At 40.2% G+C, this 14,632-nt stretch overlaps 3 protein-coding genes across 3 annotated transcripts in view; 2 read left to right on the top strand and 1 right to left on the bottom strand.

The window, feature by feature from the left end:
• The first annotated feature begins 1,316 nt into the window (after window positions 1-1,316).
• On the top strand, window positions 1,317-3,932 carry LOC121811747. Its single transcript, XM_042218035.1, has 4 exons — window positions 1,317-1,523; window positions 2,297-2,491; window positions 2,558-2,634; window positions 2,884-3,932. Exons 1-4 carry the CDS (start codon window positions 1,494-1,496, stop codon window positions 3,419-3,421), a joined length of 840 nt encoding a protein of 279 aa, XP_042073969.1. The 5' UTR covers window positions 1,317-1,493; the 3' UTR covers window positions 3,422-3,932.
• Window positions 3,933-4,142: 210 nt separating this feature from the next.
• LOC121814004 lies at window positions 4,143-6,556 on the bottom strand. The gene is made up of 3 exons (XM_042218014.1): window positions 5,902-6,556; window positions 5,450-5,585; window positions 4,143-5,191 (listed from the first exon to the last, which is right to left on the bottom strand). Exons 1-3 carry the CDS (start codon window positions 6,495-6,497, stop codon window positions 4,442-4,444), a joined length of 1,482 nt encoding a protein of 493 aa, XP_042073948.1. The 5' UTR covers window positions 6,498-6,556; the 3' UTR covers window positions 4,143-4,441.
• Window positions 6,557-6,942: 386 nt separating this feature from the next.
• The window catches only part of pdpr (pyruvate dehydrogenase phosphatase regulatory subunit), an 11,008-nt gene continuing 3,318 nt past the window's right edge, over window positions 6,943-14,632 (top strand). The window contains exons 1-16 of the mRNA XM_005913052.2: window positions 6,943-7,071; window positions 8,029-8,305; window positions 8,521-8,654; window positions 9,056-9,137; window positions 9,306-9,469; window positions 9,589-9,710; window positions 10,059-10,176; window positions 10,528-10,677; window positions 12,108-12,300; window positions 12,492-12,616; window positions 12,839-12,994; window positions 13,132-13,265; window positions 13,544-13,692; window positions 13,782-13,894; window positions 14,245-14,339; window positions 14,465-14,554. Coding sequence (XP_005913114.1) covers window positions 8,040-8,305; window positions 8,521-8,654; window positions 9,056-9,137; window positions 9,306-9,469; window positions 9,589-9,710; window positions 10,059-10,176; window positions 10,528-10,677; window positions 12,108-12,300; window positions 12,492-12,616; window positions 12,839-12,994; window positions 13,132-13,265; window positions 13,544-13,692; window positions 13,782-13,894; window positions 14,245-14,339; window positions 14,465-14,554 — 2,091 coding nt within the window. The 5' untranslated portion in view covers window positions 6,943-7,071; window positions 8,029-8,039. The remainder of the gene's footprint in view (window positions 7,072-8,028; window positions 8,306-8,520; window positions 8,655-9,055; window positions 9,138-9,305; window positions 9,470-9,588; window positions 9,711-10,058; window positions 10,177-10,527; window positions 10,678-12,107; window positions 12,301-12,491; window positions 12,617-12,838; window positions 12,995-13,131; window positions 13,266-13,543; window positions 13,693-13,781; window positions 13,895-14,244; window positions 14,340-14,464; window positions 14,555-14,632) is intronic.

The following is a 14,632-nucleotide window of genomic DNA, read 5'->3' on the forward strand; positions in this document are numbered from 1 at the left end:
TACTAGAACACTGCAGCCACAGAAGCATGCAGACAATACTTACAAATCCTGTACAGAAGGTTTTTGGCTCCCCTCAGTGGTTACCTCTGTGCAGGCCCAGCTCTATGCTATTGCAATACACACTTGCCAGCCCCTTCTTAAGTTTCCCAATTCAACTGCTTATCAACACAAATGTGTAATTAGCCAATCACATGGCAGCAACTCAGTCATCCATTTAAGCATGCAGACATGGTCAAGATGACCTGCTGAAGTTCAAACTAAGCATCAGAATGTGTCAGAAAAGTGATTTACGTGACTTTGAATTTGGCATGGTCATTAGTGCCGGGCAGGCTAGTCTGAACATTTTAGAAACTGTTGATCTACTGAGATGTTCCCACGCAACCATCTCTAGAATGCTTATTGTTGATATCAGAAGTCGGAGAAGAATGGTCGACCTCTGGCCATTCTGGGCACACAAGTCAACTCTTGAAGCAGAACTACACTAGCATAAGACCACACTGGGTGCCACTCCTGTCAGCGAAGAACAGGAAGCTGAGGCTACAATTCACATGGGCTCAGAAACATTTGACAATAGAAGACTAGAAAAACTGCCTTGGTCCAATGAATATAGAAGTGCAACATTCTGTTAGGCTTAAACAACATGAAAGCATGAACCCATCTTGTCTTGTAACAGTTCAGGCTGCTGCTGGTGGTGTAATCATATTGGGGGTATTTTCTTTGCACAGTTTGGACCCCTTACCACCTGAGCATTGTTTAAACCCTACAGCCTTTCTGCGTATTGCTGGTGGCCATGTTCATATTACTTTAGAGTAGAGGCGGCTTCAAAAAGTTAATGCACTTGATGTTTCTTGAACATCACATTTAAGAAACATCTAGTGTATTACCTGTTGGAGTGAGTTCACTTTACTCAAATAGCCTCCACACAGTCTCAGATCTCAATGCAATAGAGCACCTTTGGGATGTGGTGGAACTGAAGATTTAGATCAAGAATGTGCAGCTGACAGAGCTACAGCAACTGCGTGATGCCATCATGTCAAAATGGACCAAAATCTCTGAGGAATGTTTCCAGCACCTTATTAAACCAATAATAAGATCATTTAAGGTTGTTTTCAAGGCAAAGGAGTGTCCAACCCTGTACAGAATACCTAACACTGTAAGTATGCATAGACAGTTGTGTTGATAAATCTGACTTTGAGAAGTTGAAAGAAAGAAAAAAACTTCGATAATGAGGTACATGGCCCCATGTAACCAAAGACATGTTTAAATATTCCAGATGTGCAAACCTAGCTGATATCTTTAAGAGAAGAATAACTTGCACAATCACTTCCGCGTTCTATGTAGTCCTGCCCCAGTGCTTCCGGTGTGGTTAAACCATGGCGACGTTCCACACTCGCTGCCTACAAGAGCTCCCAAAATTGAACATCACTGATGTTCATCGGATTTGCAGATTGACGACTACCCCGGCCAGCAATTAGATAAAGGATTTAAGTTATATGCTGCATCATATATACACAACTACGAAGGTAAGAAAACGTAAATTGACCGACAAAGAAACGCTAGCTAACGTCAAATGCAAACACTACGTTACTCCGCTATGTCCTTCATTTGATGTCAATTCTCTATATTACATGTTTTCTTAAACGGTGTTTTATGTCGTCCGAAACTATAGTTGAGGTTTTCTTAACTAATGTCACTTTTGTTGTTAGACACTGTTATAATGGCGTTAGGTAGTTGGCTAACTAAGGAGGTAGTTAACTACCTAATGCTACTCTTGCTAAGTGTAAAGTATATTATGTTTAAGACGTGCTGACATGAGTAATACAGAAATAATGCTAATGGTACTTGTATCTTTATTCAGTGTCCAATAAAGACAGGTTGTCAGGGGAGGTCGGTGTGAGAGCCCTGTGCTACAAGTCAATGAGGAAGAGTGAGGCACCACACAGGCAGGAAGCTGTGTAAAGTTGTTAATCCCCGTTCAGTGGGGTTCAGTTTATTTAAGCATTAGTTAAGTTCATTCCTAAAGGCCCATCAACTTGAATGTTTTCCTTGTCTCCCTGCTTTATCACTCCTAATTTGACTAGTCGGATAGTTTACTCAACTTAATACTGCAAATATACACAATCTAAGTTATTACAGTTATCAAGGATGGCTAAGTTGTTTTAATAGGGAGAGGAAGAAACACTAAGCATTCAGGAGGGTAAGCCTGTAGGGGTCAGTAACCATAACACTGAACTATGTTCCTGTTCGGCTCTTCCATGAAGATGTTACATTTTTAATTTTCGTTCTTTCTTCTTAGATTAAGCTTCTGGATTCATCGCCGGTGGTACTGACACATAGCCAGTGCTCCTGTGTGGCAGGCGCTGTTATGTGCAATTACACAGTGGCATTGCTCTTCCAAACAGCACACTACTCACAACTCAGAGTGCCAGTTGTCCCCCCTGTGCATAGCTGCATGGAATCTGAACAGCAATGGCACAAGCCACGGACAGTGGTAATTTAAATGAGGTTAAAGTTTTTGAACAGCAACACCATCCATAGTAAATGTATCTTCTGTTAGGGTGTGAAGCCAGGACCCATCAACTCCATGATCTTCACTAAGCCGGTACCAAATAGGGTGGCCCAGACTGGAGTACGGTAATTAGATTTGTAAAATTTGGTTTCATGTGTTACAAATGTATGTTGCTATTTGTTCATACATACATGTGTCAGAATAGGTATTAATTTACATACAACATTACACTTTCTGAAGACTGCTAACTCAGTCATGTACATATACATCCCAGTCTCTAACTTATGCACCACTGTTTTACACCTTTTTAGTTTAGTTGTTGTTCAGTATAATAACTTTCTTTCTTACATTATTGTCATTGATGTTTTCTTTAGGAGTGGCTTCTACAGAGGCATGGTGGGTCCGTTACCAGATCCCTGCTTGTTCAGAATAACTGAGGCATATGCAAAATTTAATATTGAGGACAGGCCACTTGTGACCACAATGAACATGAGACCTTACAAGCCCCTTGTGGAAAGTGCCTTTGGGCTGGTGCAGGAGGGCAGTGTTCTGTCATATCAGCAGCTGGTTTTGACAACCCGGTACATCACACTACACCGTGATGCACCACCAACACCGCACTTGCCTCTGGAGGGGTATGACATCTTGCCATCAGATTGTGTGTTTGTGTGCTCAGAAGAAGAGCTTCTGCATCTGAAAAGCTTCTCTGTAACTCTGGAAATGGCTCACAAAATAGAGGAAGCTACACGTGAGCAAAGCTCTTCGTCTGAGTGGCATCAGCTCTGCAGGCCCAGAGTGACTGCCTCTAGGTTTCGGGAGGTGTGCCACGTCAGAGGCCAGAGCTCGGCAGTCACTAGCAGAGTGTATATTGAAGGGAACAAGGCAGACAGCAGACATGAGGAGGGGAATTGAGATGGAGCTTGCAATAGCAGCAGAGTATAGTAGGCTAATGAATGTTAACTACTCACCCTGTGGTCTGGTCATTCACCCCATTGCCCCCTGGCTTGCTGCATCTCCTGATGGTGTTGTTTTTGACCCCAATGAATACCCCCAGTTTGGCCTCGTCATATTCAAATGTCCCAATGTGCAAAACTTTGACTGCAAATATGTGCAAATGGAATGTGGTACCCCTAAACTAAAAAAGAGCCACGCATATTATTGGCAAGTGCAAGGACAACTGCTCATCAGTGGGATGCAGTGGTGTGACTTTGTTGTGTGGGCACAAGAGGACTACCTAGTGCAAAGAATATACATGGATACAGATGTGTACAATGCAATCAGAGAAAAGGCTGACTACTTATTTTTTCACATATATATGCCAAGATACCTGTGTTTGGGGAAAAATGAACAGTGAAAACATAGCAAAAAGGAAAACAGATCCTTCAGGCTGGCTGGAACAAAATAACTGAGGTTTTATTTGCAATATATTTCATGAATTCTTTTGTTGTTACATGTTACTTTTATGTGAAATCAATAAACAGTTATTTAAGCAATGGCATCAATTTCATTTTTTAAAAACACACATTAAAAGATTGAATTTGTGCAGAACTTATTTACATGGTAAGTATTTAAAACTCCATGCCTAGCATACTGATATACATTTAGACAATAACACAACTGAATGAAGAAAATGACAAATGGTATGATTTTTAAAACGATTTAGTGATTTACTTTATAATTTTGATAAACAATTTTGTTGAATCTGAATAGTAATATAGTAGTATAATTAAACAGTATTATTAACATTCAACATTTGCAATGAATTTGAATTATTAATAACTGAAACTCAACTATCAGCACTCAAGTACTATTTCTGTAATCAAGTATTGTCAGCTGAGAAGGAAGAAATGCAACTGTAGTGGCCTCAGCTGCAGGTCATTTTCCATAAGTTACTGGCACTGGTGTCTTGGGGAAAAAACCATCTTGTCTCACTTAACCCATTTTTTTAACTAATGCTGTGTTCTGGTAATTTGACAGCATACATGCTACTGCAAACAGTTGGTTGATATTATAAACATGTGACATGGTAATGATGCTATCAAAAAGTTTGTTCTGTTTGATCCTCCTAATGACTCGCTCCACATGTACCCTGAGTCTGGCTATGGCCTGCGTCTCCTTAACCTGGTATGCTGGCATCTGCTTCTGCTTAGATAGAAAAGGTGGGCAGTACACTTTGCATTTACAACAATCAGTGATTAGGAAGCCCTTATCTACCATCACTGCCATGTCTTCAGTCAACTTCTCAGCAATGCCTGATTGTTTGAATAGTTCCTTGTCACTAACCGAACCAGCATACAGATTAGAGATGAATGTCACTGGACCATGTGGAGCTATGCCAACCAGGGCTTTCATCGTACAGTGGGATTTGTACGAAGAGTACATTTCACTTTGGAGAAGTGGTGAGGATGGTGTCTGACACCTCAGCTCTGTACAGTCAAGGATCATCTGGGTGTCTGAGAAATCTTTGAATTCCTCAGGGAGGTAAGCTTGCACTTCTTCACGTGTAAGCCAAATGCATTGAGACCCCAGTACAGTGGCAAGAAAATTTGTCCATTTTGCAATAATGCAGCTCACTGTGGACTGGTGTATGGTAAATCGGTGTGCCAGGTCCCTCTCCTTCAAACCAACTGACAGGAAAACCAGGAAAAGATAAAACTCGTCAATTGGCTGTAGCAGCTGCCTCTGGAAGGTGAAAACAAAAGGGAAAATGTTACTCCTTAAGCTATGAACTAGTAAAATTATGCTTTTCTTGGCTAAATGTTTTGTAATGGTTATGCATACCACACTGTACCATGGGGTAAACAATGAGGTGCTGTAGTACACAGGTGTATGTATGTAGGATACTGAGTCTAGCGCTATTGTACATAATGTAATGTTATTGTACATAAATACAATAACATTACACCTCTAGTTCTAACTACCAACAAACCCATAACCTACCGTTGATGTGCGTGCAGGTGTCAACACTTCTTCGTTCCGATTGGCAGCTGACTTGGCTCTTGAAACCCGGATCATTTTATAGATGCAAGGCTCAATCAAAAACCAAAATGCCATCAAATGATCATAGCTTGGAAATCTATTCACGAGAGAGACATACATCGTGTCAATCATTAATTAACATTACACACTGACATAAAAATAATGTAAACTGTGACAAATATGCTAATGGCATGCTGTATAAAATAGTCTGATTAAGAGTATTTGGTGTTGTATTTTATCTGTAGCATTAGAATATCGTTTAAATACTAAAGCATCTAGATGAAACATACAGTCAGCAGAGAAAAAGTAAATATCTATTTTGTTTTCATTAAGACTGGAAAAACTTTCTAAATTTAACTGATGGTGACCTTGGTATATTTTAAACAGTTAGCTTGGATAGAACTTAGATGTACCTGGTATAGAATCGGATGTCAGTGTCGGAGCCAGCAAAACGCTGTAACCCAAATTCTCGCTGGACACGTAACTCCTGTATTTCCTTCCTCAGAGTCTCCACGTCTTTGGACAGGTCTTCTGCAGCTGATGCAGATATGTCCAATGCAGACGGCTCAGGGACTGAGCAGTAGTCATGATCTCTTGTAAGACTGTGCTCTTCTTGATCGTCAGGAGGAACTAGTTCTGGGCGTCGCTCCGTTCTCTCCCAAACACCAGGCCGCGGTGGTTCAACTTTATAGCCATTCCACTCAAAAAGTGTTGGTACAGCACCTTTAATAAGCCGCCTTCGACCACCGAGGGTTGTTGGCTCTATGAGTTGATCACTGGCAAAGTGTCTGCAGCAGACCCTGGTGTGAGAGGTAATTGTGAAATGATCCCGTCGTATGTTTACCAGCCATTGTCTTCTCAAGTCGGAATGGGTCGGAAAGCCATGAAAACTTAGTATGCCGTTAAATTTGGCTGAAGCCGAACAAAGTGGGACACAGCAATGCTCGGAGTATTTCTTCTCTTGTTTTTGAAAATATTCTGTTTTAAATACTTTCCTTTTTATACTCATTCTGAAGCGACATTAGCATAGCAACCGATAGATAAACAAACATACCGGAAATGCCCAAGCGGTAGTATTTGGAAACGGAAATACGTCTCATGTCCTAGTGCAAGTAGTCCATTGCAACAGCAATTCAGCAACATAACATTTAAAAAGTCACACTGCGAAATTTAGTATTAATCCCATATTGGGGAAATTAATTTGTTACAGCAGCACAAGGGGCAGGAAGAAAAGGTGAATTCGAGATAAAAAAACAAAACAAAAAAAACAATAAAAAACAAACAAACAATAAAAATAGAAAAAAAATAAATTTTAGAAAAAATAATTAGATTAATAATAAGTAGGTTTGCAACTTTCTAGATATATCCTAAGCATTTGAGTTGGATGAGTTCAATGTTTTCGCTGATACCCGCTCCACCGCTACTGAAGCCATTCTAAAAAGACGCAGACGTAATTTATTTTGAAGGGTTATACCGGAAGAGGTACCACTTAACTAACGGGAGTCTCTGAATTTGGCTTTCAGTTACATCTTAGTGACTATCCTTCTGTTGAAATATCATAATCACTGGACTTGACTAAATCGGTAAGTTTAATGTAGTTGTGAAAAATAAGTGTTATGATTAGAGAAGATTTTCTGCCTGGTTTAGCCGTCGTGTTAGCAAAAATAATAAACATTGGCTAGCTTTTCGATAGCCTAAGCTGTGCTATGTGACTAACATTATCAGTATTGCTAACTTTAGTAGTACCAACACATACCCCCCAAATGTTAGGAACTTTGTGCGTGACTTTGGTCATCTACACGTCTGCTAGGTATCTACCACTAATCTAAATATCACAAAAAATCACAAAGATACCGACATGCTGTTAGCTAAAGCTAGCTGTGCTGCTAAGAATACAAGTAAAGCTAAAGCAGTGCTTCAAGGCTAACAGCAGTCTTTATAATACAAGCAAGACATTTGAAGGACTGTTGTAAGTTCACCTTGCTGATTTCCCAGGCCCTATTCAAAGTGTTTAATGTTGTATTTACTTTCGATTATGTCTGGTTAAGCTAAATGTAGCAACTTAAGTTTAGGAACAGCAGTGCATCTTTGTAACCATATGGAAACTAGCGACTTCCAGTGTTGACAATTTAACCTGGCTTATAGTAGACACTTTCAAAGGCCCTGACATAGCAACTTTAGAACGCAAACTAATCCATGCTGTTAGCAGAAAAGGTCAGCAGTACTGTCAGAGATGTATAGATTGTGGTGTAGTAATAATTTTATTAGTATCTACCTAGCCAAATTAAAATGAAACTGTGACATTGACACAACCCTATCTACAGCAAATATCAAATTATTTCAGATTAAAAAAATACAGCAACTTAAAATAATACAAGAGGTCTGTATCACACCCTGCACACTGTAGAAAACGGATCATATGTTATTAAAATTATATCATGATATTTGTAAAGTTAGGGTCATTGTTGCTGTATTCACTGTGGTACTGTCCTCTATTTAAGGTTATAGAGTAACTTTAGATCCCGTGTCTCTTATTGCAGAAAGCACAGCTATGTCCAGCTGTGTGCGGAGCTCCAGGGCTCTGTCCCCTGTTATGCTCCCCCGGCTGCGGCTGCTTCACCAGACGGGGTATAGATTGGTAGGCAGGGGTCTCTGGACTTCCCCTCGGTGTTTGACTGTCAGTGGAGACTCCCAGCTGCTTCCATTGCCCAGGCAGGCCCGGGTTGTCATCTGTGGAGGAGGTATTGTGGGAACATCAGTGGCCTACCACCTGGCTAGACTGGGCTGGACTGATATTGTACTACTTGAGCAGGGCAGGTGAGTGTTTCAGCTCAACAAATTACAGATAAGCCATTGTGTTTGTTGGCTTAAAATTAGCACGAAGAGAGAGATGTTCTTTATGTTATTGACTCAGACCACTGATATTATATGAGAGTAGGGGTAGCTTTAACATTAGGAGGTGATAGTGGAAAGAAATGTTAGATTTGATATTGTTGTGTTAATACTTTCTTGGCCATTATTATCCTAACCAGACTTGGTGCAGGAACAACAAGGCTATGTGCTGGTATTGTCAGCGTGGCCAAGCCCATTTCCATCGAGTGTCAAATGGCCAACTACTCCAGTAGTCTTTACCAGCAGCTGGAGGAGGAGACGGGGGTTAAAACAGGTGGGATGATTTACAGAATTTGGCTTTTGTCATATTTAACTTTTTTAATTTTTTGAAACTATTTTATTCTTAGAAGGGTTTGCTTTTTCACCATTTTACTATTGGTGCTGATAGTTAACAGTTCCCGCATGCACATCACCACATATTTTTTAAAATGTTAATTATTAATTTAGATTATAGAACAGTTTGCATTTTTATCTTCCCAGATTATAGCTTCTAAAGCATAAAACAGACAAGGGAGCAAATTGTGACATACTGCCTTCTGTCTCAATGCATTTAGAAACATTTCAGATTTGTTGAAGTCCGAGATATCATTTGATGTGCACCAGCAATAAACAAGCTGCAAAGCTAGAATACTAATTATAGACTGAGTCATATGTGGTGTGTGGTATGTGTTGCAGGTTATGTGAAGACAGGGTCTTTGTGTCTGGCTCAAAATCAGGATCGCTTCATTTCTCTTAAGCGCCTCGCATCAAGGCTGAAGTAAGTCCTGTAGTTAGTATTTAGACCACAGCTATGTGGATTAAGCTGTAAAGCTCTAGTGGCTTTGTGAGGACAAGCTTTTGGGACTCAAAAGTTTTTGTTTAAAATTGTCCCTTTTCACTGATTTAAAAACATAAATGACTTTTGACCCTTTCACTTCATTCACAGGGTAATGGGGATCAATTGTAATATTATTAAACCTAAAGAGGTGGCCAAACTCCACCCCTTTGTTAACATTCATGACCTGGTAGGCGCACTCCACCTTCCTGAAGATGCTGTCGTGTCTCCACCAGATGTTAACCATGCCCTTGCTGTGGCTTCAGCTGGACAAGGTAACACAAACTTGCAGTTTGGTTTGGTAGACCATAAATCGTGTATTCTGCTGTTGCTGGCCCACCCTATAATTGTAACCTCCTCTTTTATCCTTTGTTTCCTCTTTCTTCTCCTTCAGGGGTTCAGATCATGGAGCGAACCAGTGTTCAGCAGGTTCTGGTAGAGAAGGGATGTGTAACAGCTGTAGAGACTGACCGTGGTTCCATTAAATGTGAATATTTTGTCAGCTGTGCTGGACAGGTAGATTGCTCTATGGGAGATGCATTAATAAGACTGAAACTATGAGAAATGGAATCTGTGACAAAAAAGAAAAACCCCTCTGTAAACATTTTGGAATTACTTTTGTTTCTGTGGAAATTCAGTGTCATGCTTGGTCAAAAATATGTAAGCAGGACAGGCAGCAATTTTTTCCTTCTCCTTCATAATAATAATAATAATAATAATAATAATAATAATAATAATTCTATTTCATAATCTTTTTTCCCTCTGAAACTAGTTGAAGCAGTTGTTTCCTATGGTGACTATAAGTATCTTGTTTCTACACATTGTTCTGATTGTATTTGGTTGCTCTGACTGTTTCTGCTCCAGTGGGCTTATGAGCTGGGCCAGGCTAGTGAGACGAAGGTGTCAGTTCCCCTCCATGGATGTGAACACTTCTACCTCCTCACCAAACCTCTCCAGGAGCCACTTCCACCCAAGACACCAGGTCTCACATATTAAAAAGCTAGGAAGTAACCTTTGCAGTAGACACTATTGAATTTTAAAGTCCAATTTGTGTAGCCAGCTGAAATCGTGTCTGTATTAAAGAACATTCACTTCATGATTTTTTTTCTGTTTTTTGGCAAATTAATTAACGAATTGCAATTTATATCAGATCGACAATTATGTCTAGTCCTTTTTTTTAGTCCCATAGTAAAAAGAAAAAACTAGGGCACAGGCTGTACCTTTTTACTTAGCCAAATAATGTGCTTAGCAATATGCAATATGGTAATGCCTGCTGAAAGGCTAAAAACAAGTCCAGCCAGGAGATGTTTCTAACTATGTGTCTCTTTGCTAGTGGTGATTGATATGGATGGCAGGATATATGCACGGCCGTGGCAGGGAGGCCTTCTGTCAGGAGGCTTTGAGAAAAACCCCAAACCCATCTTCACTGAGGGTCGCAACCAGCTGGAGATCCAGAACATGCAGGAGGACTGGGATCACTTTGGTAAAAAAAGAAAAAAGTATTAATGTTGTATTTTTATTCATTAAAAATTGTTCCAAATAAATAACCCCAGCTTTAGGAACATGGTTTATCGACCTATGTTGAATGTCAGGTTCTAGTAACAGCTGTATCTACCACTTTCATGTAGATTGCTGACCCACTATGAGCCTGGCTCTGCTGGGGGTCTCAGCCTGTCAATTGGACGTTTTCCTACCAATCTTTACTGAATACTTGCACAAATTGAGTTACTAGATTGTTGGTGTTTTCTGTCTAATATTGCAGGACTTTAACCTTACAATACTAGTCGGGCACTTTACAATACTCTGCTGCTTGCCCAGTGACAGCTGAAATAGTCTTGCCCGCAGCACTGAATTGTATAATGTTAATGGCTGGAGTAACTGAATAGGGAGAACACTTGATCAACTCTCCTGTCATTAATGTAGCACAAAGGCAAGGTGTGTTTAGTTTTTCTTAGCTGTAAAGTAGCCACAGTTGTAGACTGCGTCTTAAAATGTTGAAAATTATATATGAGGTTTGCCTCTCAAATAACAACACAAAGTCAGACCTTCATTGGTTTTATTTAACAGCTACAGAAGACTGAGGAAGCAAGCAAGACTGGGCATATCTATTTTTATCCACCTCTGTTTAAGGCTACCTTAAATGATTTTGACCCACCTCTCTGTACACATGTAAAAATACACCTGACTGTTTGCCTTGGCCTTAAACCAGTAATGTGAGATTTCTCATACCAGGCTGCCATAAAACAAGAGTTTATTATAGCAGCACACATCACCAAACCAGTCTGTGATCGACCGCTCTGAAGCCGTTATTTTTCCATTTATTTTATCTTATAAGTGTAGGGGTTGAAAAGGTTGTTGAAAGAATCCATCACAATATATAATGTTAGAATGTACTGTATTTTATGAATGTATATTATATTAATGTATTGTAATAGATATTGTTAGAACTGCAATTCATTTGATTATTTTGTTAATCCATTATTAAATTTTTAAAAATATGTCATCTTAATGGGCAAAAACACCTTGGTTATGGATTCTCGAATATATGAAGATTTGCTGCCTTCTTTTTTCTTATGTGATACTAACCTGGATGTCTTTAGGTTTAGATTATTTTATTTTATTTTAATTTTCATTTTCAGCATTTATTTTGGAATAACATGTTGGACTGTTGATGGAACAACATGGGTTAAGGTTGCAGCTGGAACCTTTAGACTCTTAGATGATTTATGGTGAGAGGTGGTTCAGGGTTTTTCAGTAATTGTACAACAATAGATGTGAGCAAAAGAACAAGAAGCAGCACTAATATTTCTTGGTTATGGTGTGGTTGGTTGTTTAAGTTAATTAGAGTAAACTGTATTAAATTATCATCTGCATTTGCTACATTTTAGAGCACTTTTTGTTTTCTGCCTTCAGAGCCGATGCTCAGTGCCCTGCTGAGGAGAATGCCCAGTCTCGAGTCAGCTGAGATCCATCAGCTGGTCAACTGTCCAGAGTCCTTCACACCTGATATGCGCTGTCTGATGGGTGAGACCCCAGGTGTGTCTGGGTACTATGTGCTGGCAGGGATGAACTCCTCAGGCCTGGCCTTTGCTGGAGGGGCTGGAAAGTAAGAACAAATATATATATATATATATATAGTGTATCTGTTAAGACTAGACATAAGCAAGTGATCAATATTGGGTCACCTGAAATAATTCAGCCATGGTTTATCAGTTGCAGCGATCAAGACTGTTGTGGACGTGCCTTTTTTGCATTACAAGAAGGGATAAATGGCCTGTTGTGTGGTTTGGTATCCAGGTACCTGGCAGAGTGGATGACCTATGGCTACCCCACCGCCAATGTCTGGCCACTGGACATCAAACGCTTTGGCAACCTGCAGAGCAGCCGAACCTTCCTGAGACACAGAGTGATGGAAGTCATGCGTGAGTAGTGAGCCTTGTTGGGTGTTTGGTTCATGCTTTTAAGTAGACAAAGGCTGTATAGTCATCTGAACCTTGGTGTACTATTTAAATAATTAATTTCTGCTGTTGCTTTAGCTAAATTATTATAAATCCTATAGGTGTTGGATATTTATTATAATGTGCAGTATATTCTAATTCTTGCTCTGCTATCTCTCCTTCTAATATTTGTGTGTCAATGTTCAGCCCTGCTGTATGAGCTGAAGGTTCCCCGGTGGGACTTCCAGACCGGACGCCAGCTGAGGACCAGTCCTCTGTACGACCGCCTGGACACTCAGGGGGCTCGGTGGATGGAGAAACATGGCTTTGAAAGGCCCAAGTACTTTGTTCCTCCAGGAAAAGGTTTGTCTCAGTGAGAAGCAGTGGTACAAAAATACTTTAGTCAAAGTCTTGGACTGCAAATGATTTTGACGGATTTTAAGGCAGTTTTGTCTAATGAATTAAATTACTTGGTTGAATTGGACTGTTTCTCTCTGTAGATCTGCTGTCCCTGGACCAGAGTAAGACTTTTTATAAGCCAGACTGGTTTGACATAGTTGGAGCAGAAGTGAAATGCTGCAAAGAGGCCGTCTGTGTCATCGACATGTCCTCCTTTACCAAATTCGAACTGACTGTGAGTCATGAATCACTTTAGAAAACTTAGAATTAGAACTGGGTTGCAGAGAGGGGAAAAACTGCTGCTGTGCTACCTACTGTTGTCTATGTGGTCATACCCAGTTAGCATATGATATTTATCAGTGTTATGTATGTATGTTTGTACTAGCTACTCGAAAATTTTTTTGTTGTTGTTGGGGTTTTTTTTTCTCTTTAAATTATGCAGGCAATTTTAATTAATGCATTTAGCTTTAAAAGTATTCAGGTTAAATCCTCTGCTCTGTCCTGATGGCTCAGTCAACAGGTGACCAAGCCTTGGAACTGCTGCAACATCTCTGTGCCAATGACCTGGATGTTCCTGTTGGACACATTGTCCACACCGGCATGCTGAATGAGAGAGGTGGCTATGAGAACGACTGCAGTGTGGTCCGCCTCAGCAAGAACAGGTTTGAAACATCTGTGCAGTGGCACTGTAGATACTAGTACATGACAGATTTTTTTTTAAAAATTGCTTACTTTCTCATTTGCTGTCCAGCTTCTTCATCATCTCTCCAACGGACCAGCAGGTCCACTGTTGGTCCTGGATAAAGAAGCACATGCCTAATGACCCACACCTCCACCTAGAGGATGTCAGCTGGAAGTACACTGGTACGCATGCAGCAACTGGGGTTTCTGCTCTGATATCGCCATCTAGTGCTCATATAACATTTAAAAGGAGAAACAATGCAAAAAGTCAAAACAATCCACTGTCGACTTGTAACCCAGTTATTTAAATAACCTTAAAAATCAGACACCAGAGGGATGAAGTCTGTGGAGGGATGGCATTAATTACATGTCTGAAAGTAGATCTTGTGTATTTTTAATGCAGTCATCTTAATTGTGTAAAATGTGAGCAACAGTTGTACCAGATTCTGTTTTTGCATGTGTAATATAACATCAGATGTGGGCTTTGTTAACCAGAAAGTCTGTTAAGTGTTTATAACTCTTATTCTTCTCAGCTTTAAATCTGATTGGACCTCGAGCTATGGATGTTCTTGCTGAACTGTCATATGTTTCCATGACACCTGACCATTTCCCCTCCATGTTCTGTAAGGTAGGGAAAGCTAGATACAGCAAAGCTGATGGCTTGTTTTTTTTAAATGACTGTTTCATCAGTCTGTCTCTTCACCCTGCCAAGAGGAGTAAACTGACCATGTTTATGTGCATGTGTGTTTACAGGAGATGAGTGTGGGCTATGCCAACGGGATCAGAGTCATGAGCATGACTCACACTGGGGAACCAGGTTTCATGCTCTACATCCCCATTGAGGTGCAATCCTACACACACACAGATATTTAATAGATACCTCGTCACAGGATGGTTGATAGAGTGACAACAACCCATGAG

This window comes from Haplochromis burtoni, unplaced genomic scaffold (assembly GCF_018398535.1).
Source record: "Haplochromis burtoni strain Fernald_Lab_line unplaced genomic scaffold, NCSU_Asbu1 Contig_2, whole genome shotgun sequence".
Classification (NCBI taxonomy): Eukaryota; Metazoa; Chordata; class Actinopteri; order Cichliformes; family Cichlidae; genus Haplochromis; species Haplochromis burtoni.

Coding starts and splice junctions, on each gene's coding strand:
- LOC121811747 (XM_042218035.1), top strand. CDS start 1,494: ATGCTGCATCATATATACACAACTACGAAG. Junction 2,492..2,557: donor GGCACAAGCCACGGACAGTG/GTAATTTAAATG, acceptor ATCTTCTGTTAG/GGTGTGAAGCCAGGACCCAT. Junction 2,635..2,883: donor GTGGCCCAGACTGGAGTACG/GTAATTAGATTT, acceptor TGTTTTCTTTAG/GAGTGGCTTCTACAGAGGCA.
- LOC121814004 (XM_042218014.1), bottom strand. CDS start 6,497: ATGAGTATAAAAAGGAAAGTATTTAAAACAGAATATTTTCAAAAACAA. Junction 5,586..5,901: donor GACATCCGATTCTATACCAG/GTACATCTAAGT, acceptor TCTCGTGAATAG/ATTTCCAAGCTATGATCATT. Junction 5,192..5,449: donor CACCTGCACGCACATCAACG/GTAGGTTATGGG, acceptor TTCACCTTCCAG/AGGCAGCTGCTACAGCCAAT.